Raw genomic sequence first — 25,369 nt, 5'->3', positions numbered from 1 at the left:
TTCCTGTAGCAAGAAAAGGTAGACATTTGTGCAGTTGTCACCACATACGTGTGTCTCATCAGACGAGGAAAGAGGTCTGGATAGTGCTGAAATCACGGGACTCTTGCAGAAGCTCCTGGGGGTTGCCTTGTGGCGTTCACAGAGACACACAGTGTTTCCAGACACCCCCTTAGCTCATGAAGTGTTTCGTTCTGTGATGCAGTATGCTGGGCCTGGGCGTTACACGGAACACGAATGCACCTCGAATGTGTTAGTAATGCTTGTGCCTGGTGTTTGGTTGGAGGAAAAACAAAACCCTCAAACTAACCTAGACCATGACAGATGTGAACAAAGCAGTTACAAAGCAGGCAGGAGATGGGAGCCTCGGGGAAGGCCTGCTCTAGTCGCGCGCTCTCTCCTATTTGTATTTGTTTTTGTTTTCTGTCAGGGTTTCAGTACAAGGCTTCGAACTCACTGTGTATCCAGGGCAGACCTGGAACTTTCCACCTTCTTGCCTTCACCACCTGAGGGCTGAGAACGTGGGTGTTTCCCACCTCACATCTGCAGAGAACGTGGGCATGGGCCTTCACACACATGTGCAGTGTTTTTTTTTTTTTTGTTGTTGTTGTTTTGTTTTGTTTTATACACACCCTAGCACTGCATCTTAAATGTTTAGTTTATTCTTAACAGTCTCAGGATTCAAAGAGTGACACCTTGGGCTACTTTCTTCCAGGTTGGGATGCAATAGGCAAGAGAAAGTCTCTTCAGATTTCAGATTTGACTTAGGTCATGTGTCATTTTTTCATCTCAAAAATGGGAAGATGGGTTGTGTGGTTCATTTAAGTGAATCTGAGCCTGACCCTGAAGTTGTAGATGGTAGTTGAACTCATCATGATGGAGCGTATGTTGGAGGTGACTGAGAAAATAGTCAAAAGCACTTGCTGCTTACAGGATTGGATTTGGAGCATAAAAAGCAATACTTGCAATCTGAGGTCTCATCTCCATGATGGTCCTCTAAACATGTGTGAGCTGTTTCCAGGGAAGGTCCCCAAGGCTTCGGTGTCAATCATCAGTGCTTGCTGTTTTCTGTATCGGCTCTGTTATGTTCAGCAATATAGTTATGTGCCACATGAGACTCTCACTGTCATAGCGATGCTTTCCAGGTTACTGGCATTTTCTTTGGTGGCCCGTCTCTGAAGAGCTTTCTAATTTCACTTTATACCTCTGCTGGCGTAGTCAGTAGTGAACATATAAAAGCCCCTGGCCACTGAGCTCCTGTTTGGAAGGCTGAAAGGAGGGTCTTGTTCTTCATTCTATCCACATTGCTACTCGACAGGGGCAGTGGGATTGCTCTCAAAGGGGACCGCAAGGGGCTACGAGGAAGTCGTAATCATGCACCAGGCCAACAGCAATGAGGACTGTAATGGAGGCGCCGTGAGGAAAGAGGGAGATGTTCTGTTTCCTTCGGTAAGAAGGTAGCAGAAGTCTGGGGATGGAGAGTGAAGCAAATGAGAGCTGATTACTCTGTAGAGTAAGGGATGCCTGAATGTGCTTGATGGCAGCAGCATCAGCAGCAGCAGCAGCAGCAGCAGAGGTGAAGGGGCGGGGCTTCACGTGTAGAGTCCCCATCTGGCATTACTGTTCTGAAGCTGTGGAATCTTATGTAAAATACTCTCTCTGAACCTTGGCTTTTCCTGTCATGGAATGGAAAAAAATAGTACCCATTTCACAAGAATGTTCTAAGGATAGAACAAGTTACAAAAGGTCAAGTTCTTAGAACACATGGCAAGTACTTGGTAAATATTAGCTGTCACTACTACCACCGTCATTTACCGTTATTCTCTATTCCACCAACTTGTCCAAACCTCTCATCATAACTTTTTCAAACATCCATAGTATTTGCTGGTAAGTGGATAGAACTTAAAAATGTTATATTGAGTGAGGGCACGTAGATCCAGAGGGATAAGTGTTGAAATTTTTCTTCATCTGTTTCCTAGCTCCAGTCTTTAGAGGTGAGTATAATCCAGAATCATCACAGAAAGCAGCAAAGTAAAAGTGACCATGGGAGGAATGGGGAGGAGCACAGAGAAGGGCAGGTTAGAGAGTCTATGAAGGGGGCAGAAAAATCCCGGGCCTTTGATTGGGACACGGGGAGGTTTGGACTGAAGATTTACCACCACAGGGAGGGGAGTCAATAAAACATTGGGACGTGGGGAGGAAGGCTAATAAAACACCCCTCATCCTTACTGTATCGATTCTGCATTTCATCATGCCTTATTACCTCAATCTTGTTATGTTATCTTTATGAGCAAGATAAGAGTTAAGCCTCATGGGAACGTAGATAAGTGGGTTTATAAGTAAATAAAACATTCATTATATTTTCAAAGATTCATGCAGAGATAAATGAAACATAGTCAATATTTAGTATATAAAGTATGTGTGTACGTACACACATGTATGCTATCTACCTTTATTTACTTAGTTATTTTTGAGGCAGGGACTCTCACAGGCTGTAGCTTGACAAGTAGGCTAGGCTGGCTGTCCAGTGATTACAAACGTAGTGGTAAATAATTAATAATGAGTACCGCTTTGCCAGGCCTCTGCATTGAGTCCTGGGCTTCACCAGGCCTCTGCACCAAGTTCTGGCGGGTCTCTCCCAGCTAGCTCTCACAGCATCCCAGCTGTGTTTCCTCTCCACTATAGACTCTGTAAACGGTGGGAGTCCCAGGCTTCTGCCCAGCACTCACTCCTTCCTAGTATCCGGTAAAGCATGACTCTTAAACTTAAATAGTTAACCAAATATATTTATGTATATAAAACTACCTTCTTCCCACCCCCATTTCTGTACATGGCCTCTGTGGGTGGAAGTCAAACCTTGGGTTGCAGGGCAAACACTTTACTAACTGAACTGTTCCTCAGCCCCTTGCAATCCATATAGCAACAGAATAGAGAGCTTACATCAATCTGAGGAAAGGTCTTTGGTTGTGCACCAGGCTCTATTATTTCAGCAATATTTTCTTTTCCCATGGTCTTGTCATTTTTAATGTATTTGTCTTTAGCCTTATAAGAATACATAAATTGCATGTATTTGAAGTTTTCTGATGGTACAAAGAAGGAATGAATCATAAGTTAAAATGATAGTTTAAGGACATATGAAAGACTTTTTTTCATATTAGTATTAAAAGTAAATGCTTAGGGAAGGAAACCAATATAATGATAACTTCTATACAAATGACCTAATGGTCATTTTCGGTACCAATATAATGATAACTTCTATACAAATGACCTAATGGTCATTTCAGGTGATTGAAACTCAACATGGAAACCCAGTAAGATGAATTTTCCAAAGAGCTAATAAAACACTAGGGCGAATTAATAGAAGAGTTCAGAACACGTGACAGCTCCTTCACCGGGAAAGGTCTTAGACTTGCTCTAAGAGACCTGAGGGACACACCTTAGCACGGAGCAAGAGATTACAGTGAGGCAAAAATTACTTTTTTTTTTTTTTGGTAGTAAAGACTTTTTCCTGAAATTTCCTTCCAAAATAAGGGCAGGCTACCTTGTAAGCAGTAGGTTTTCCATCCTTGAAGATCTCTAGACATAGAAATCCTTTGTCAGTTTCCCAAATGGGTCATATTTTGGGGAGACAGACCAGACTGATCATCATCCAAATGCAAATCTGTGTGCTCCAGCATGTGCTCAGAGATCCTCAAGCAACACAGTGGGCACTTCTGCAATACCCACCCTCCACCTGCCCAGGAGGAGGAACATCTCAGAAGCCAACCTATGTGCGATAAGCCATGACTGTGGGTGAGATGACAGGGTCCTTTTCCCTAGAATTATGACCCTGTTATCTTGGGAAATGGAGAGGCCTCGGGCCATGGAGCTCCGGGCTTCCTAGGCAATTGCTCTGCTATGTTCTTGCGTAAGCCGTGCTCAGCTTTGTGTGTGTGACAGTTGTAATGGGCAACGCCTCCGTGCAAACTGACATGGTGCTGCTTCTTTTTCAGGACAATCGTATCCATACGTCCAAGTACAACATTCTCACATTCTTGCCAATTAATTTATTTGAGCAGTTCCAAAGAGTGGCAAATGCCTATTTCCTTTTCCTCTTGATACTACAGGTAATCTTTAAGTTGTATTTCTTCATTATCTATTGAAAGTATTTCTATAATTTTAGAGCATATGCTAATTTACTTAGCTAAATTGTTCATGATTATATAAATCTTTTCTTATTAAATTGTTAGTGTTATTACTAATTTTTTTGTCTTAAAAACAAGGCAGGGCTAAGACTAGGTTAAACAAAAACTTAAAAAAAAACTTTTAAAAAAGTGCATTTATTGATTTAGACACCTAAGTCATTTTAATATGCAACTTTATCTGAACTATATAAGAGCCTCAATTTTGTTTGAATCATATAGAAGTCTGATAACTGCTACTCACGGTCTTCTTCCTTTCCCTATGATTCTCCTACATTGACAGGGTGGGGCTTTACTCCTAAGACTATAAAGTTGTGGAACTGACTTTCTCAAATTTTCCTTTAATCTAACAACAATCATACATTGTGTGCATTTATAAAAGAAATGATGTTTGATATATCATTTCACTGTAGTATAACTATTTTTTAATAATTTTAAAGGAGTTATTAGTAGTCTAACTAAAATTGGACTTAAATGAAATTTCAATTTTCATCAGTGATTTGGGAAGAAAAGGGCATCTATCAAGAAAGATTCAGACCCACCTCAATAGTTCATATCAGTCAGTGATTTATTTTGTTTTTGTTTTGTATGATGTAATTAGATCCATTACATCATTAGATTGGTTAGGTTGTGTTCTGTGTGTAAGAGCTATGAAAATCTAATGTGTGAGATCTAGATGAAGTGCTATGTATGAGTTTGAGTTTAATACTATATGTATTAATATTTTGATTGTAAGTATCAGAGATCTATGTTAGCTTCAGCAGAAGATGAATATATTCCAAGATGTGACTGAATTCGCAGACAGTAACCACTGCAGTAAGATAGGGCTTTTCTGTCTCTGTTCTCTTCCACATTGTCAGGTCCTGTCCTATCTCTTAGTCCAGTCAGCTTCATAAATTCTCCAACTCCTATGAAGAAAGAAAGTGTGTGTGTGGGAAAGAGAGAGAGAGAGAGAGAGAGAGAGAGAGAGAGAGAGAGAGAGAGGAGAGGAGAGGAGAGGAGAGGAGAGGAGAGGAGAGGAGAGGAGAGGAGAGGAGAGGAGAGGAGAGGAGAGGAGAGGAGAGAAAAATATAGTTAAGAATAACTGGATATTTCTTTCGCAAAAAATCAAAACAGATCAGACCAGACCAGGCCAAACTAGATGAAACCAACCACCCCAAAGAACCTAATGAATGAACAAATTGCTATTCATGAAACGAAATGTAGCCCAGGGTCTTTCCTCCCAGTGTCATAAAATGCTTTTGGATTCTTGATGAGGCCTTTCATGGCATTCCAGAATTTGGAATTTATTTTTCTAATGGAATTTTTAAATACGGTCTCAGAGTTTTGTTCATACCAATTTTGTATTTGGAAAGGACAGTTGAGATGACTCTGTTTATTATCATTTATTGACGAATGTCTGGGAGCTGTGAAGGGAGATGATGTATAGAGCGATGGATCAGCAGTATGTGAGCAATAGTGGAGTTCTGCTGTGTCTCCAGGAACCTTTTGCTTTGTTTACTTATTGTGTTTCTTTAAGTTATTTTTATTTGAATTAACATGTAATAATATACATATTTATGAGATATAGTGTAAGAATTCAGATTATGTTCACAGTACGTAATGGTCAAGTCAGGTAATTAGCTTTCTACATCCTTAGGCATTGATCAGTCCTTTGTGTTTGGAAGCCTTGACTGCATATCTTCTGGTTGCTTATTTGACCTGTTGTCAACAAGTATGTTGCAGGATGCTGAAACTTATGTCTATTAATTAACACTCAGGTTTTTTTTAAGGTTTAAGAAAATGCACAGAATCTATTATATAAAATCGATTTAGGTTTGAATTATTTGTCAGGCTTAATCTCCATCCCCTCAGCCCCCATGACAGTCTCTACCAGACTGCTCTGTGCCTGGCAGTCCTGAAGCAGATTCCCCATGTATCTGACTTGATTAAAAAAAAAAACAAAACACATTTGTCTAGTGGGGTCATGTGCTCGTTACTGTGTCTGTCTTAGGTAGCACTAGAGGTAGAGGCATGCAGGGATAGTGTGGGCATCAAAGAAACCCAGGTACATATTTTAGCAGTGTTTGTGCTTGCTAGGATTTTCACTGCCTTAGATGCTTCAGTTGTAAAACTGGGATAGGAAAATAAGGACGTGCTATCAGCTCTGCAGGTTGTTCTAACTCATTCACAATGTACTCCGAGCACAGCAGGGAAAGCATTATTAATGCGAATACATAGCCCATGAGTTCGTTCAAATCATTCTAGCATAGAAACTGACTCAGAGCATCCAATGATTTAAGATGCAAATACCTGGTGTCTTAGTCAGGGTTTCTATTCCTGCACAAACATCATGACCAAGAAGCAACTTGGGGAGGAGAGGGTTTATTCAGCTTACATTTCCACATTGCTGTTCATTACCAAAGGAGGTCAGGACTGGAATTCAAGCAGGTCAGGAAGCAGGAGCTGATGCAGAGGCCATGGAGGGATGTTTCTTACTGGCTTGCTTCCCCTGGCTTGCTCAGCCTGCTCTCTTATAGAACCCAAGAGCACCAGCCCAGGGATGGTACCACCCACAAGGGGACCTGCCCCCTTGATTACCAACTGAGAAAATGCCTTATAGCTGGATCTCATGGAGGCACTTCCTCAACTGAAGCTCCTTTCTCTGTGATAATTCCAGCCTGTGTCAAGTTGACACACAGAACCAGGCAGTGCACCTGGCTAGCCCCTTTCTAAGGTAGATGATCAAAGGCTCTCTGGCAAGTGTTGTGAGGAGTAGTTGGTAACTTCCTAAAGACTAAGATGAGAAGCTGAGGGAACAGGGACAGTGGGACCACCAGCTGAAAGATGTGTGTCAGAGAAAGAGCTCAGGGAGTCCGCTTTTAAGTTTGTCTTTTTTTAAAATCAGTCTGAAAGTTGGCATAAAGGTATTTCTCAGTATGTTTTGCAATTGAACGCCTACAATTAGATCCTCTTAGTTAGTTTACTTTTGTACAAAATAGCCGAACATAATCCATTTATTTCCGCAAGTCTTATATAATTAATTGACAAAGTTTGGAAGATGGTGTATTTCTAATTTACAATGTCTTAAACAACTGAAAATGTTGCTTCAGCTCATTCCAGAAATCTCTTCCCTGACATGGTTCACTACCATCGTGCCACTGGTCCTGGTAATCTCGATGACTGCTGTCAAGGATGCTACTGATGACTATGTGAGTATTTACGCCTAAGAACGCTTGGTGTTCCCATTTTAATTGTATTTCTACCTTTTCAGAAACAGAGACCTAGCCAGTGGAGCTAAAGAGTGGTCAAGTGGGAGACAGAGAAGAAGGCTTGTAATTAATTTATATGATGCTCCCTCATAGTTGTTGTATGTATAATTTTTAATAAATCCATAATTTGATACAAGCCTTCTAAAATTGGCCACACATAAGTGTATAATGCACTTGCTTAATGTGGTATGCGTCCGTCCCCTAATGAAGTGCTTAACTAATTCCAAGGTACACGTTGATACTATGACATCCGAAGAGAGAGCCTGACACAAGTATGATGTGTGTATGTGTGTTTTTGTATGTGTATGCAGGCATCTGTGTATGTGTCTATTTTAAAATACAAAATGTAAATCATTTTATTCTCACGATTATGTCTATGAACTAAAGCTTCATGCCTCCAAATCCCAGCAGTTCATCTGAGGGTGTGCACTAACATGCCGGGATACTGTTGTCCTGGGTTAGCTTATTGTCTCTGTGATACATGCGTCTCTATTTTGACTCTTGCTATTGGACCTTGACAGTTCATACAGAACCTCTTATCTGAATGGCTTCTAGTTTCGGAACCTGAGGGAAAGCTCCTAATATTTGGATTTTCCTTACTTTGCTGGAGCATACAGTTGAAGTATGGTTACTTGGTTGTAACTCATGTCAAATGTGATTAGCATTTCATTCTGAATTGTTTTAAGTGGGTCATGCTACATAATATCACTGTTAACAATTAGGATTTCTGAAGAATAAAATATATGTTGTTAAAAGTGATTTCTCGCTTTTAAGAAAACCTCAGAGCAGACTGATCCGAAAGTGTGGAGTGCACCTGTGAGGGACAGACCCTCCAATTCCTGGTGGGAGTTCTCAAAGCTGGTGTAGGTTTTCTCTGGACTATGGGGTAAATGGCATGCTGCCTTCTTAGAAGCACCTAGAACTGTGTAAGGGTTGGAGTTGTGGGTACAGTGTGCGGCATATGTGTGCATATGAGGGCATACACAGAGAGAAGATTCCGGTGGTGATGTGTGTGCCAGGATGAGATGTAGGAAGGTGAGCGTTGATTGCCCGTGCACAGAACTCTGCTCAAGGTAAGTGCAAGCTGTGCTCATATTTGGACAGCAACACTGTCCAAATAGATGAATTCAAAATATTCCCAGTGTTGTTGTTCGGATTGACAAAGTGTGACTTAAGACAGTCTCTCTTAAACTTTTTTTTTCAGTTCCGTCACAAGAGTGATAATCAAGTGAATAACCGGCAGTCTGAGGTGCTCATTAATAGCAAGTAAGAAATCTGTTCTTTGGGCTTCCTTCCTTCCTCCCTCCCTCCCTCCCTCCCTCCCTCCCTTCCTTTCTAAGATTTGTTTATTATATGTAAAGTGTTCTGCCTGCATATGTGCCTCCAGGCCAGAAGAGGGCACCAGATCCTATGATAGATGGTCATGAACCACCATGTGGGTGCTGGGAATTGAACTCAGGGCCTCAGGAAGAGCAGTCAGTGCTTTTAATCTCTGAGCCATCTTGCTAGCCCTCTATAGACTTTTTAAATGATTGGCTTTCTATTTTAATTGAGTATTTTTGTCCTTTAACTTATTGGAAGTCGAAGTATAGTTTGATGGTTGTTTCATGAATCTTTTTCACACCTAGCAAATTCTTTGGGAGTTTCTTTTGTGGAACACAGACATGTTCTTTGATCTTATAGTACCAAGTAAGTAGACTTTTATATGGCTCCCATAGTTGACTTTATCCACAGTAACATGAATTTCCCTTGTATTTAATTTCATGCATTGATGAATACCATCCATGGAAGCAGAACTGACATCAGCAGTGATTTCAGACATGAGTAAACATACCCAAACAACAGGGAAAACAAGAGAGAACTGGGAAGGGAAACCTCAAGCTCTCTTCTAATGTTTCTTTTTATCTTACTTATTTTTGGTATGGACCACTTTCCATATCTTTTGAATTTTTAATCACTTTCCTGATGTAGCTTATGCAGTAATAGGCTTCTGTATTTTCCAGACATGTTTCATTTGCACGATTCTCCATCTTCCCTGCCCCCTTCCCATTGTACTCTCTCAGCTCCAGGGTCCTCCTGTTCCAAATGTTCTTCTGCCTTCCCCAACGTCACCTTTTAAAGCTTCTCTTTTTGCCCAGCCTCATGGGTCCCTTTCTCATTTTGTGTGTTCTACTGAATTTCCTCTCATCTGGACACACATATTTAACAGTCAGAGGCTGGGATCCACATATGAAGGAGGGTATACAGATTTGTTCTAGCCCTTGAGCCTGGGTAACTAGAATGTCCTGGGGAGAGGAGGCTCAGTGGTTAAGAGCATTTGATCTTGCTAATAAGTTCCCAGAACTCTCTACTGGCAACTCACAACTGCCTGTAACTTTAGTTCTAAGGGGATCAAATGCCTCTGACCTCTGAGGACACACACATTCATATGCACACACACATAATTAAGAATAATAAAATAATTATTAAAAAGTATAATTTCAGGGCTGGGGCAATGGCTCAGTGGTTAAGAGCATTTGTTATTGCAGAAAACATAAGGTTCAATTCCCAGCTAATTTCAAGGGATCCAGTGCCTTCTGCATGTACCAGGTGCACACATATGTGTACGGATATACATGTAAGCAAACACTCTGACACACAGAATAAAATGAATATTGAAAAAAACCCGCAAAAGAAAATGGTTCCATTTTCAACCATTTGGCTGCAAATTACATAATTCTATTTTTCTTCTAGACTAAATGAAATTCCATGTGTATATGTACCTGTCTTAGTTAGGGTGTCCATTGCTGTGAAGAGACACCATGACCAAGGCAACTCTTATAAAGGGTGACATTTAATTGGGGCTGGCTTACAGGTTTAGATGTTCAGTCCATTATCATCAAGCATGGCACTGTGCAGGCAGACATGGTGCTGGAGGAGCTGAGAGTTCCTCATCTTGATCTGAAGGCAGCCAGGAGGAGGCTGCAGCCAGGAGGAGGCTGCAGCAGGCAGCCAGGAGGAGGCTGCAGCAGGCAGCCAGGAGGAGGCTGCAGCAGGCAGCCAGGAGGAGGCTCTCTCCTGACCTGGACAGAGCTTGAGCTCTCCTTTAAAGTGCACCTACACAGTGGCACACTTCCTCCACAAGACCACGCCTGTTCCAACAAGGCCACACCTATTCTAACAAGGCCACATTCCATAGTGCCACTTCTCAAGGGTTGAGCATATTCAAAGCCCCACGGTACCCCACTGTCACGGTTCATTGATCTGTGGATGGATATATACAGTGGTTTCATTTCTTAGCTATTGTGAATTTAGCAGTATTAAACATGCCTGTGTAGATATCTCTGTGGTAGCACACAGAGACCTCGGGTATATGCCTGAGTGTGACAGCAGGGTCCTATGGAAGCTCTATTTTCAATCGTTTGCAAAGCCACAATATGTTTTCCACAGTGATTACACTAGTTCACACTCCCATCTACAGTGAGTGAGAGTTCTCGAATCCTATGTCCTCATTAGCATCTGTTGTCCTTTATTTTCTCCATGATGGCTGTTCTGACTGGGGTGAGATGGAGTCTCAAGGTAGTTTAATTTTGCTTTATTCTGATGTCTAGGGATATGACACACTTTTAAAAGTGTCTTTTGGCCATTTGCATTGTTCTTTTAAAAAGATTTTTTTCGTATTGGTGCCCCATTTAATTGGCACTTAATTTAGTTGGCAGGATTTGGGGGCATTTAATTTACATATTCCTGATATTTACCCCTTTTCTGAGGCACAGATCACAGGGATTTCCACCATTCTGTAGGCTTCCTGCTTGCTCTGTTGGCAGTCACTTCTGATTTACAGGAGCTTTTAATTTCATTTATTCTGATCGGTCAGTTCTTGGGGCTGTCTCCAGTGCTTTCAGCGTTCTATTCAGAAATTTGTTGCTTATATATGTGTTTCCAAATGTTTCTTCCGTGCTTTGCTTTAGTGATTTCAGTGTTCTTGGCTTCAAGTTATTTAAGAATAAAATAAATATTGGGGAAAAAAAGACAAAGAAAATGCTTTTCATTTCCAACCGTTTTTTTTTTTCCTGTAAATGTAATTTTTCTTATGGGCTAAATGAAATTCCATTGTGCATATGGACCCCACTGTCATGGTTCATTAATCCAATTTGAAATGATCATTTTTGTGTATGGTGAAACATATGGTTCTCTTTTCTTTCTTCTTCAGGTGGATATCCAGTTCTGACAACATTATTAAAAAGTTGTCTTTTTCACCCCCACCCCCAGTGAATGTTTTTGATTCCTTTGTCAAAAATGAAGTGAACGCAGCTTTGTGGGCTATCTATGGGTCTTTTATTATGTCCCATTAGTTTACACAGGTGTATTTATGCTGCTAACACCACACTGTCTTTATCTCCATGCATCTATAGTATAGTTAGAGGTCAAGTAATGGATGCCTCTGGGTGTATTTTTTTTCTGTATAGAAATGCTTTGACTAAATATGTTTCCATATGAAATTTAGATTTTTTTCTAGATCTCTGAAGAATGTCACTGTGACATTGGTGGATTAGTAGATTCTTTTTGGTAGGATAGTTATTTTCCATACCTGAATCTTGAAAATCCAGGAACATAGAAGTCTTTCCATTGTCTAGTGTCTTCTACAATTTTATCTGCCAGTGTCTTAGCGTTTATCTTTAGCTCTATCCCTGTATACTTTTTTTTGAGTTATCGTGAATGGATATTTTCCTGACATCTTTTTCAGGAAGTCTGTGGTTAGTGCATATAAAAACTATTGATTATTGCATACTGCCCTTGTATGCCTGTGCTGAATAAGACTGGAAAGAATACCTTTGTCCTGGGCCGGGGTTTAAAGGAGTTGGTGTGAGGCTGGTCAGAGGCTTGCTGTGTGTAGCCTTTAGTACGTTGAGCTGTCTTCTGCCTCCTTGTGGTTTCCTCAGAGCTTGTTTTCCCCTCCTCCAGGCATGGTTTCTCTGTGTAACCCTGACTGTTCTGAAACTTGCTTTGTAGACCATGCTGACCTTGAACTCAGAGATTCACCTGCCTCTGCCTCCCGAAAGCTGGGATTAAAGGTGTGCACCAGCACTATCCTGAGGTCATCAGAGATTTTTATCAGGAAAGTTGTTGAACTTTGTCAAATGCCTTTACTACATCTATTAAGATGACAGAATTTCTGTCTTGAATCTGTTAACGTGGTGTATTAAATTTTTTTATTTGTTATGCTGAACTCATCTTGTATTCTTGGGATGACATCATCTTGCTTATATCAAATACTCTTCTTAATGCAATCTTGTATTCAGAGCATTTTGCCTAGGGTCCTGTCCATTAGAGGAATTGGTCAGCAGTTTTCTTTCTTTGTCTGGTTTTGGCATCGGAGTTATAATTGCTTCATAGGATGCATTTGGTTGTGTTCCTTCTCTATAGGAAAGTTTGAAAGTGTTAGGGTTAAATCTTTCTTGAAAATTTTGTAGAATTCAGCAGTAAATCTATCCACCCCTATGTATGATGACATCTTGAGGGCCCAGTCTTACGCAGGTCTTGTGCAGATAAAGACGGCTACAGGGAATTCATGAGTGCAATGGTTGTGTCCCTTACAGCTGATGTCTTTGTGCTGTTCATTTTGCCTACCCCTATCCCCTGGCTCTGACATTCTTTCTGTTTTCCCCATCTGTAATGTTTCCTGATAGGCGCTTACACTTTCTAGTTGAAACTCTGCAAAAACAAACCCAAACACCGCTGGGCTTATCGTGTTGGCTGCTGGTACATGTTGAGTATGTCTCTCTGTCTTCTAAATGGAAGTCTTCTAAATGGATTCTTGGTCCATGGGAGAACTGATGCTCCCTACACTGTGGTTACCATCTTACTTTGACTAGAATGGAGACTTGGTTTACACAAGGCAGAAGACACTCCGCATACTTTCATCTCTGGCCTCTTAAATTGCTTGTTTGTTATGGTCACACCATTGAAATCATGTATGACTACATATGGTCACATCATTGTGATCACAGAATGTAAGATGATCTTGCATATTTGAAAGGAGAACTTGAGCAGAAGAATCTGGTTTTCAAAAGCAATGTCAATGAGACATTCTTTCATGGACTTAATGAATTCAGAAGTAAAGTAATGGGAATAGTTTGAAGTGCTATTTGGATTCAGTGAGCGTTCAAAAATAAAATTCATCTTCATCTCATGTTTCTAATTCACAATAAAAATATTTCAAAAAGTTTCACTTTCAAAAAATTAATTCCGCTTTTGAAAAAGTCTTGGCGTGACCATTTCTTGGGCAGTTTCTGTTTGCCAGCTTCGCAGACAGGAGGATTTGCTTGCCAAAGGGCTGACTTCTGTATACAAGCTGCAAAGTCATTATTGTTATTATAACAATTTTCCATCATAACCAATGAGTATGCTGCATAGATAGAATTTTTAAGGGTTGAGTTTCTAAAGGGCAACTATTTCCCCAAATGAGGTGCATCTTGATATAACTGGGTGTTGTAACACTTTCAAAAGACTGCACATGGAGTTTTTAGTAGCAGTCTCATTTTCTTTTAAGGTTTATATAACACAGAGAACTGTTATACTTCAAAGAGCCTCTTATACAATATTAACCCCAGGTTTTATAGAGGAGGTGGGAAACAAGGTGGGAACCCAGCTCTTTGTCCCCTCGAATTGTCTTCTGGCTTTTTCCTCTTCTTTGTCCTCCAGTGTCTGGTGCCCAGTGAGGAGGCTGGCCCCATCGTCTTTCCTCAGCATCTGGGGCTCATCATGTGAGCCTCCCCTTTGCCACTCGGTAAGGCTCCAATTGGATCCCATTCCTGTTGTAACTGGTTCTCTCATTATAGATGAAAATGGGACTTGCACCTGCAGCAGGCCCTATTGTAATTCTCCTTTATAAAATGTAATCCATTGAAGGTTCAGGACCCCCTTTGAAAGTCCAAGCCTAAACCCCAGAGACCTTGCGGATGTGAGAGTGTTAACTTTAGAGATGCAGGTTGGTTTCACTCCAAGCTCAGAAGCTGCCTGCACTGGAGTGATGTTTTCATATGTTTGGTTCATTACTCACTTGCATCAAGGTTCCTTCACTAAACGTTTCTACTATTGGATCATTCTGTCTTCAGTTCCCTGGAATGCTTAATGGGTTAATTTTCTCCATGAATCTCAAGATAGCATATGACTGGACTCTTGTGGATAGAAACGTTAGGAAATTAAGATTATGAATAAAATGCAGACGTTATTCTTGACCTTGCTTCTCAGATTCGTGTTAATGTACATCTGACACATTCTGTTGTTCTTTCTGTCTCCCTTGCCTTTGCTTTTCCTGTTGGTTTCCTCTGTGCAACGTTCCTTTCAGATACAATTGTGATTGTACCATGTTCTACCGTGCTGGTAGCCTATCTACTCCCAACCCACAGAACTTACAGCAGTGACCTTATTTAGAATAAAATTGTTTATTTTTGCAGGTATAATTTAGATGTTGAGATAAGATGATCCTGGATCAGGGTATGTACTAGACTTAACCACAAGTGTCTTGAGATAAAGAGGGCAATATGGAGGAGGAGCAGGGAAGGAGGGGATGAGGAGAAGGAGGAGGGGGAGGAGGAGGAGGCAGGCAGGCATTCGACCTAACACCACAAGAAGAAACTCAAGGGTCATTGGAAGCTAGCAGAGAAAGCAGACAGACCTTCCCCAGTTCTCCCAAGGAATTCCATTCTTGTGCATACCCTGCTAATAGAATAGCATTCCTCTCCTTTAAGCCATGCATGTGTAGTCTAGAGAATGCCTAAAGCAGGCTAGTGACTTCTAAATTAGATCTAAAGACAAAAGAAGCTCCTAATGGCTGAGTCGCAGGTGCAATTGACCAGTTACTAAAATAAGGAAGTGCAGGGAGATCCTGCTGGATCTGGAGAAAGGAACTGATTGCTGGGGGGGGGGGGGGAATGAAATGGACTCCAAAGAATGGAGGAAGAATTGTGCTCCACGCCAGATGGGCGAACTACCAGGTCTGCCTGGCTCTAGACGCTGCCACGGAGGGCAGAGATGGCCCCCGCAGGGCCTGCACAGACCTTGCCTTCCTAGCAAGGCTTTCAGAATTGGCTGGTGACAGTTTGTGTTCACCCCTGGCTCCATCTGGTGTCCTTGTCCCTCCCAGGCATGTGTGTTCAGATTGGCCTCCACTTCCCACAGCTAAATTTAAGGCTTTATTTCAAATCAAATGGTCTCCTGGCTGGCTGCTTGAGGAGTCACATGTGGAGCGCTGAGACACTCAGGCAGCGGGATGAGGCCTTGCTTTGGGAGAGGGGGTCTGGAAACCATATGAACTGTAAATAGTTTTAGAATATAAAAAAATATTACGTTTTCTGCCAGAAGGAAAGAATTGTCCCCCACTCCCCCTTTCTAGACTTAGTTATTAAGTGTCTGTTGGAAATTACTGGCCCCGATCTCACAGTCTGTTTACTGTCTCTATCAGCCGTCGAGGGGCGTCAGCTCTCTAAACACATGCACAGTAGAATTATGGTCTGGATCATAGAGCCCAGACTTAAACTGCTACGTGCCTGATTTCGGAAGGACATTTGCTTTCTTCCAAATAATTTTTCCCACTGAAAGTTTAATAAAACAAATAGTATAAACATTTAAAGATATAAGAAAAAGACAAATGAAAAATAGAAAACGGGACGTGCACCCTTCTTTCCTGTGCCCCAGGATACCCGGGGTTCTAAGCTGCCTCTGACCCCAGGGACAGCTCAGCGAGCATCCTGTTTTCTTGGTTGTCTTTTTGCTTCTACATCCAACCTTTCCTTACAGAAGGGAATTTCAAAAGGCTTTTATTCTTCCTTGTGCGTTTCCCTTGGCTGAGGGGCTGCCCCTCTTTCTGCTCTCAGCCTGGCAGGGACACTTTCTTTCTGCTTTGGAGACTAACTGCTGATTCTGCGACCTTCTCCTTCGTCTTCCTTTCTCTCCAGAGTGCAGTGTGTTTCTTCTTGCATCTCCTTTTAAGGATGAAGACCAAAGGACCTTGGAGTGCAATGAAGGACAGGAAAATAGTACTCAACAATCATGGCAAAGAACAATTGAGAACATTGGATATCTAAAACTGCAGATTCAAGGGCTTTTGTTTTTCTTTTAAACTTTATTTATTGTGTTAATTTTTATTTTTAGAAATTAAAATTAATTGCATCATTGCATAATCTCCCCCATCCTGTTCCTTCCCCCAATCCCTCCCAGATACCCACCTACTCTCTCTCAAAGTTATGACCTCTTTTTTTTTTTTTTTTTTTGGTTTTTCGAGACAGGGTTTCTCTGTGTAGCCCTGGCTGTCCTGGAACTCACTCTGTAGACCAGGCTGGCCTCGAACTCAGAAATCCGCCTGCCTCTGCCTCCCAAGTGCTGGGATTAAAGGTGTCTACCACCACTGCCCGGTAACCTCTTTTTCTTTAATTGACTTTGATTTTTTATTAAATTTTATTTTATTTATAAATTTTATTTATTTTATGAAATGTTTTTAATTTTCTTTAATTTAAATGTAATATATATCACACATATATGTATTACACACACACACACACACACACATTCCCCAAATATATAAATATATATCATTTTGGGGCTACCTAGTATTGGATAACCAATAAGGAAATTCTTCCCTGGGAAAGATGTTCTCTTTCTCTCAGCATTTCTTAGTTGCCTATAATCTTGTGTCTAGGGTTGGGGCCCATGGGATTTCCCTTTTCATGTTAGCATGTTGGCATTGTCCCTGTTTAGGCAGAGTGTTGTTGAGACTTCACAGTATAGCTTCCATGACATTTGTTAGAATCTTTCTGGCCCATCTCCAGCCTCATTCCCTGAGCCCTAGGTGGGGACATTGTATTGGAGACTTATCTCTTGGGACTGGGCTCTACAACTCTGCATTTTGATTGGTTGTGGTTTTCATATTGGTCTTCAACTGTTACAAAGAGTTGTTTCCTTGATGGGGAATGAGAGCAACACTGTGGGCATAAGGACAAATATTTAGAATATAGTTGAGGATAATGCTGGCTTAGTAAGGTGGTGGTTATAAGTTGGGGCTGTCAGCACACAGTCATTTGCTTCCACCATTTTGATCAACTGTCTTGGTTTTTTTTTTTTACTTTAATGGTCTCTGTTGCAAAGAGAAGCCTTTTCAAGGAAGGGCTGAAGCATTATTAAAATATATTATTGAATTAATTTCTGGGAAGTTTATGTGAACTCACTCTCATGTCTGAACTGATGAATGTAGTTTTCCAACAACATCAGTGTGACTTTGAGTATTAGCTTCTTAAAAATCTGGCTGTTAAGTGTGAAGACCCGCCTTGCACACCTGATTTCTAGTGATCGTGTTTTCGAACATATTTATTAGCTGATTCTATTTTTTTGTGTGACTTGCCCATTTTTACTCATCATTTGATACTGGCCTGTATTTTTTTCTATTCTGTTAGGAAATGCATTTCAAATATTGTCTTCTAAAAGAATTCCTCTGGTGAGAAATGATGCTATGCCCTAAGATATCACCTCGGGAACGGACCTTTGCTCCCCGGCATGCTCCTCCCGATTTCTTTCTCACAAAATAGTGCAGATCAAATATAGGAGCACCTCTGGGCACACCAGAACACTGGCCTTCACACACTGCAGCGTGTCCTTTCTTCCTGGCTCTCCTGTCCACAGGGACTCCCTCATGTACCGCCCTATCTAGACATCTCCCCAGTGCTGAGCCAGGCAGGCAGAGTGGTCACTCTCGGAGTCTTTTTGTGCTGCTGTGGCAATAGCCAATGCTGCCACAGCTCATGTGCACATCGTGAAGTCAGTCTTCTTCAGCCTTCCCTCTTGTCAGCCTCTGCAGAACTGACCGATACCATGTTGGGTTTCTCCCTTGCTGGGGTCAAGCTTGGCCAATAGTGACTGCTGTATATTTGTGGAATTCAGTAAGATGCACTTGCTTTTTTTCAGCTAGCAGGGTGCATTCCAAGACAGATTATCCCAGAGACTCTAGAGACTGAGAAGAATCAAGGGTGTGAGCTATCTTGTAGGAGATGCAACTTGACTCCCTGAAGTGCATTCTTTATTTTAAAAAACAAACAAGCAACGCTTTTATTCTCCAACCTGCTATGGTTTGTGTTTTAGCCATCTATCTTGGCCCGCCCTTCTTGCTGTTCTATGTATTATCTCTGTTATAATGACTCAGGGTCTTGCCAGCAAGAATGGTCATATGGATCTATTTCTCAGCTTTACTCCAGAGCTAAATAAGTCCAAGGTATGGGCGGCTTCACACATAGCTACTTCACTTAAATCTCTATTCCGAAAATATCTCCCAAACTTACAGGATGTTAGGTGTGGTTCTACATGTTAAGAATACAGAAAAGAGCAGATAGACACAGCCCTAGCCCACTTTCCAGCAGGAAGAATAGTTATTTAAATAAACAATGTGATTTCAGGTGTGCTATGGCCCAGTGGATGGCTCCATACCCATGCACGTGTGGTCAGCACTAATTGGACGTAAGGCGTTAGTTATTGGGGTTGAATGCCCTGGGTGGGGGTTGGAGGAAGATTACTAGTGCAGGTGAATATAATGGCCTCTTGGTAGAAATAGGATTTGCCTCAGATTGGAAATGAGCTGGGTGATAATGAGGAATCCATCAAGGCTGGGGTACTGGGATAAAATGGAATTCTGAGGGACAAACAAGACAGCTATTGTTTTTATATTTTAGACAGGGTCTTGATCTATAGCCCAGGCTGATCTTGAATTCTCTATGTAACCTAGGCTGGACTCAAACTTGTGGTTATCCTCCTGCTTCAGTATACCAAATGGTGGTGGCATTACAGGCATGGGCCATTTGCTCAGTCAAGAGCCAATTCTGATAGGTGAGAGTGAAGAATGCCAATTTCAGTTTTATGCTATATGTCAGGAGAGGCCATGGAGGCTTTTCACAGGAAAATTGTAGAGATAAGACAGAAATTTCTCTGGTTGCAGCATAGATACTGGACACAGGAAGTTATGTCCAGGTGAGATGGCAACGTCATGGACTTTGGTTGCATCAGTGAAGGCTGTAAGCATAAGTAGGTTTGTCTATCTGTCTTTATCTATCTATCTAATTATCTATCAACTATTATTAATATATAATCTATCATCTATTTACCTATCATCTATCTTTCTATATATCTATTAGTCACATATATGTTTCAAAAACCAATCAATAAATCTATCAATTATCTATTTATTTATGTATATTCAATTTACCTATCAATAAACTATACCTATCAATTATCTCTATCATCATCACCATCATCTAGTTTTCTTTGTTGGGTTTTCAAACACACAGCCACATAAATACAACAGTACCATGAATCTTTACCTATATATTACCTCCTGACAGCTGTCATCAATTTCATGATGTTTTTGTGTTTCTTCTCACATTTTGTGTTTTTAATAATTTAATTATGTATGTATGTGCATATCTGAATGAGTATATACATATGTGTGTGTTTATGTGTATATGGGATTCAGAGAAGGGCATTGGATCCCTCAGTAATGTAGTTAGAGACCTGTAAAAAATGTATTTATTTTTATTTAAACATTTTAAATTAAAATATTTATTTAAATTTATTTAAATATTTTAATTTATTTAAAATATTTTATTTATTTATTTTATATTTTATTTAAAATATTTTAAAAATATATTTACCCATGATTCTATGTACTTACCAAACTAGCAGTTCTTCCCTATTTCATTTAATACCCATACTTTTAGATATGCTTTGAAGATAACAATGAAAGAATACAGCACTTTACTGGATGTGTGTGAGCATCCAGTGTGTGAATAGGAGTTCATAGCTCTTTGCTGAAGTCCTGAGATGAGAAATGAGGGGAAGAAACATGCTGTGCTGATTCATTACTTTTTTCTCAAGACTGGGAAATCAGAAGTCTTTTGAAAAAGTCATTCATTCTGTAGAGGTGGAGAATGTTGGAAGTTACTAATGGGTCAAAGCCGAAAATAAAATCGAAAGCATCTGAGCACCTAGGGTAACTGTGAGGGAGTCCAAAATTGAAGATAGGAAGAGAGTGGGTCGACTAAGAATCTGCGTGTGTTAGCTATCTTCTAATGTTGTGACAGAATACATGAGAAAATGAGGTTAAAAGGCAGAAAGGGTTATCTCAGTGAACGGTCAGTTGACACCATTGCTTTGGGACCTGGAGTGAGCCTCAGACAGTCTTGAGCGGGGCACGTGCAGGACTGATCACTTCATCAATGAGAGGCGAAAGTAGGGCAAGGGTTATGGTCTGGATCTTAATTGTCTCAAGATACTGCCTCGGGCGTCTAACTTACTTTTAGAAGCTCCCATAAATTAAGCTTCCTCACCTTTCAGTGGTGCCACAGTCTGTGACCAATCCTTTAACAGTGGGTCTTTGGTGACTGCTTCTAAACCACAGCAGTATAACTAGTAAGTAGAATAAAGCTACATGGATCTATTGTTCTGGATTTAAAGCAGCTATAGTGAGGAAGGAAGGGCAGTCATCTGTGATGAATAAGATAGAACATGGGGACTGTCCATGCAGTGTCACTACAGAGTCTGTGATTTGACTGGAGACACGTTCCCCATGGGAGGAAACCCAGGTGGCCAGCACACACACCCAGGGAGCAGAATGTCCCCTTCAAAGACTTAAGATAGAAATCAGCTTGTTGTCCTTAGGATGAAGTACCTCTTGATAATAAAAACAGTCACAGCTATTAGTTAATGGTTGTTTAGTGGCAAAGTTCAAGTGTATGTTTTGTGATCTTGCAACATGCACTCTTTTGAGTATTTTACATCATTTCTGTCATAAGTAGGAAGCCAGTATTTTTTATCCCTGAAAAGTTGAAGAATTACAAAACGATTCTAGCTTCTAATCCATGCTAAACAGAATTTTCTATTTTCGAGTATCAAGATGGCCCCTGTGATGTTACCCCCTCAGACAGAGTCCTTTAGTGAAGTTTTCTAGTTTTTGTTTAAGTGATCTGCTGTGACTTGTCACCCATACATTGGAAACAGGAGTTTGAACTCTGTTTCTCCTCATAGCAGAGGTGCTGAGGATACAAAGCGGATGGTCCAACAGGAGGGAGCATCGTCTAGGGGTGTGATTTATCTTGGCGCTGAGAGAAATGCAGATGACGTAATGGTTGAGCCTCAGGGAGAGAGATATTTTACTTATGACCATAAGTAAATCCTGATTGAAGTCATGGTTCTGAGAAGACGAGTCTGGAGGGATCAGAGTAATAAAGTCCAGGCATATACTTTTCCGATGAGCTCACTGTACATGGGGGGAAGTTTGAACTATCTTGAGGACTGGAAATTAATATATCCTTTATTAGACAATCCCTTGGCTCTATCAATTTTTCTCTCTGGACTATTGATGACAAATATGTGGCAAACACTTTACTAGTGAAGTCATTTTTTTGAAAGTGCAGGTACCTTTGTTGCAGGCTGGAAGAATACTTTCCAGGTATTAGAGAACAAAGATGATTTACTTGTGTCTATTTTCAAACCAGATTTATATTTTCCACTATTTTCTAGGTTATTTGGTGAATATAGTTTGTACTAATAGCCCTTGTAGCCCTGATATTCAGCATGGTGTCTAGCTGACAGTGATTATTCTGGCCATAGAAGGGTGGTCTTGAATTCATTAACGGAGGATGACATCACATGTCATCCTGGAGGGCACTACTCAAAAATTTCACCCATATGCTATCCTGTTTCTGAGGAATTGACAGAATAGGCATCACAGTTTATTTTAAAGTGAATTAATTTTTTTCTTAGAAACTAAACTAAATTTAGAACTAAATCTGACTATAGATCTAATAAGTGGCAGGACTCATAATCTCTTGGGGTTACTTTTACTTAGGCTTTGTTTGAGGAAATTAGGGGTGTTGTTTCCAGAAACATCAAGTTTCAAGAGCAGAGCAAACCATATCAAAGCACTGAAAGGTGCTTGGCATCATCATGGCTGGGATTTCACATTTCCACCTAACGCTTTTAATATATTAAATTTATAATATATAATATATAAACTGCTTGTCTGATAGCTTTCAAAAATTTAGTTAAGACTGAGAGGCAATTAGAAAATGCAACAGGGGTTCTTTATCCTGGAATTACAACATTCAGAGCTCTTCCCTGAGAGCTGTTGTCAATCAGCTTCTTGTATGCTGATGCCTGTGGCTGTGCTGTCAAAGGATTCTGACTCAATGGCTCTGCTTTCTCTGGTCAGTCTAGGGCATGCCCCTCAGTGTTAGTGCATGCAAGCAAAGACACTAATATTCCTCTGAAAGGATTTTGAATTCCTTATGGCCTCATTATGGGTTAACTGAATTTATGGAAGGTAGAGGGGCTCTGGAAGGATCCATTCAGAGAAGTTTCTTTTGTATAACATTCAGTAGCTTTATTATTCAGGCAGAACTAGTAAGTGAGGGATCAGCTAGCTTCCAAAAGATAAGGTTTGATATTGTCTGTATGATTCTGCCTCTGCGTAATACACAGTAGGACGCATGAGCCAGGCAGGGCATCTGCATGGCTGGCTGCTCTTCTCAGCAACTTGTTAAACCACCTGCACTGTAGCACTACAACTTTGATTTTCTCTGCTTTTCCTTCTCTCTGTCCTTGGTAAACCCAGTGGGAAAACCCTTCAGCTGCTGACCACCACAATGCCACTGTGTGGCATTTTGCTAACAAAAAGGAGGGATATATCTGCATTCTTCAAAAGACGTAGATTACAAAGATATGGGGATCATGTCCATTCTCAGAGTAATGAGATCCGCTCATCAGAATGATTATTAGCGGCTCAAGGCCAAGCTATCCATTTTATTCTAGTTCTTCTCTAACAGTGCTGAGGTTGAGAAGAACCAGAGCCTTCTGCTCTCTAGCGAGCATCTGTGTCAGGAGACCATGACCGCATGCTATCTTTGGACCATCTGGTGTTCAATACTGGGGCTGTGCACCGTCACCTTGCTTGAATTGCTCTGGATCCTCAGGGCCCACTCTCCTTTTAAGCAGGTAGGATATGCTTAACACAGAGAGGAAAGTTAGAACAATGGATGTAGGTTTATTGATGGTATGGATTTTATAGCCAAAGTTGGGTTCTAATTGAAGCCTTGCCACTTACGTGTAACCCAAAGAAAGCTTTCCTAGTACTAGAGAGATGGCTCAGGGGTTAAGAGCATTGGCTGCTCTTCTAGAGGACCTGGGTTTAATTTCCAGAACCTACGTGATGACTCACAATCACCTGTAACTTCAGTTCCAGTGGATCCAGTGCCCTTCTCTGGCCTCCTTGGGTATTGTATAAATGTAGTACACAGATATACATGCAGCCCGAACACCTATACTCATTAAATAAATCAAAAGAATTCATTCATTATTTGTTTTGCAACAAACTGACCTATAAATGTCAGCTCATGCAATAATGAAAAACCAAGCTGTTTGACCGAGTACAGGATGGCTATGAAGCATTGCCTGCCTTCTGGTTCCCCGAGTTTCCACTCACCAGTGGCAACTACTCAAGCATCTCTGGAATGCCTTCCTGGAGGTTTTCAAGGCTTGAGTAATGGCTAGTTTTTATTAAATTAATATAAACTAGTATCCCCTGGAAGGGGGGGAATCATAGTTGAAGAACTGCTTTCATCCGACTTGGCCTGTGAATCCGTGCAACATTTTACTTATGAATGATTGATGTGGGAGGGTCCATCCTACTGTGGGCAGTGCCATCTCTAGACAGGTAGTCCTAGGTTATATAAGAAAGCAGGCTGGGCAAGCCATGGGGGTCCAGCAAGTACCAGCATTCTCCCAATGGCGTTTGCTTTACTTCATGCCTTTAATGAAGTACTGGTCATGGTGTTGATCATAGCAACAGAATTAAAACAGAAGTATGTTAAAATATGTGTGTAAGCAGTGACCAGCATGGCAGATAACCTTAAGGGTACAGAAGTGACATATATACCTTGGCAGTAACCAACAACTCTCTAGTTCCTGCTCAAGAAAAGGAAATCATGCCTGGCACTAGAAACCTAGCCAACTACCCAGGGCTAGTAAAGTCATAGATCTTGGAGGAGACCTATAACTACCACTTTATTAAACCACCACAAGCCTTAACTATACTCTAAATATTTGTCCTACAGCTAAGTGTAGTCTTTACCCCTCATCAAGGAAACTTCTCTTTGTAACAAATGGAGACCATTACAGAAAACCACAATTAATCAAAATGTCCAGTTGAGAACCAAATGCAGTGGAATTAACTACAATACAACTCTCATGGCTAAAGCTCAGGGAACACGAAGAAGAGGGGAGGAAAGATTGTAAGAGCCAGAAGATTAGGTAGTTTGCTGTGAGACTGGTCTCCTAAGAATGTCAGAAGCGATACCCATAAAGTCTCACCAACATGGCTGCCTAAACAGGAGCTAAACAAGTATAAAAACACCAATAGACATGCTAACACAGACAGGGAAAGCTCACACAGCCTCTTCTGTACATGAAGAACTGTAGGTTACAAGGACTACTGAGGAGTGGGGGAAGTAATCTTCCCCAGGGAAGAGCACAGCAACTGATCATCCAAACCAAGTGTTCAGTCCTGAATATATACATATGAGTAATGTTACACAGACTGAGCAGGTTTTATTTAGGAAAATGTACAATGTACATATATACATACATAGACATATACTACATATACATCACATACATATACATATGTGCATGCAACAACAATTGTGGAAAAGAGAGACTGAAAGAACAAGGAAGAGGGGGGTCTATGAGAATATTTGGAGGAAAGAAAAGGGAATAATGATATAATATCTCAAAAAATAAAAGAAAAATAAAAAAAAGCTTGTGTAGTAATATCCTTGTCTCACCCCATGGATCCTACCGAGCTGGTGCAGGTCTGGACACTCCTCTTTTAACCTAGCAATGGAACTTAGGTCCTGTTTCATGTTT

At 40.8% G+C, this 25,369-nt stretch overlaps 1 protein-coding gene across 5 annotated transcripts in view; it reads left to right on the top strand.

Moving 5' to 3' along the window:
- Atp8b4 (ATPase phospholipid transporting 8B4 (putative)) overlaps positions 1–25,369 on the top strand; it is a 192,172-nt gene that overhangs the window by 38,992 nt on the left and 127,811 nt on the right. For all 5 annotated transcript variants that reach the window (XM_052183505.1, XM_052183500.1, XM_052183502.1 and 2 more), the window contains 3 exons: positions 3,990–4,103; positions 7,271–7,369; positions 8,634–8,695. In XM_052183505.1, coding sequence (XP_052039465.1) covers positions 3,990–4,103; positions 7,271–7,369; positions 8,634–8,695 — 275 coding nt within the window. The remainder of the gene's footprint in view (positions 1–3,989; positions 4,104–7,270; positions 7,370–8,633; positions 8,696–25,369) is intronic.

Source organism: Apodemus sylvaticus, chromosome 5, assembly GCF_947179515.1.
Source record: "Apodemus sylvaticus chromosome 5, mApoSyl1.1, whole genome shotgun sequence".
Lineage (NCBI taxonomy): Eukaryota > Metazoa > Chordata > Mammalia > Rodentia > Muridae > Apodemus > Apodemus sylvaticus.
Note: the sequence above shows the minus strand (reverse complement) of the source record. Positions and strands in the feature narration are given on the sequence as shown.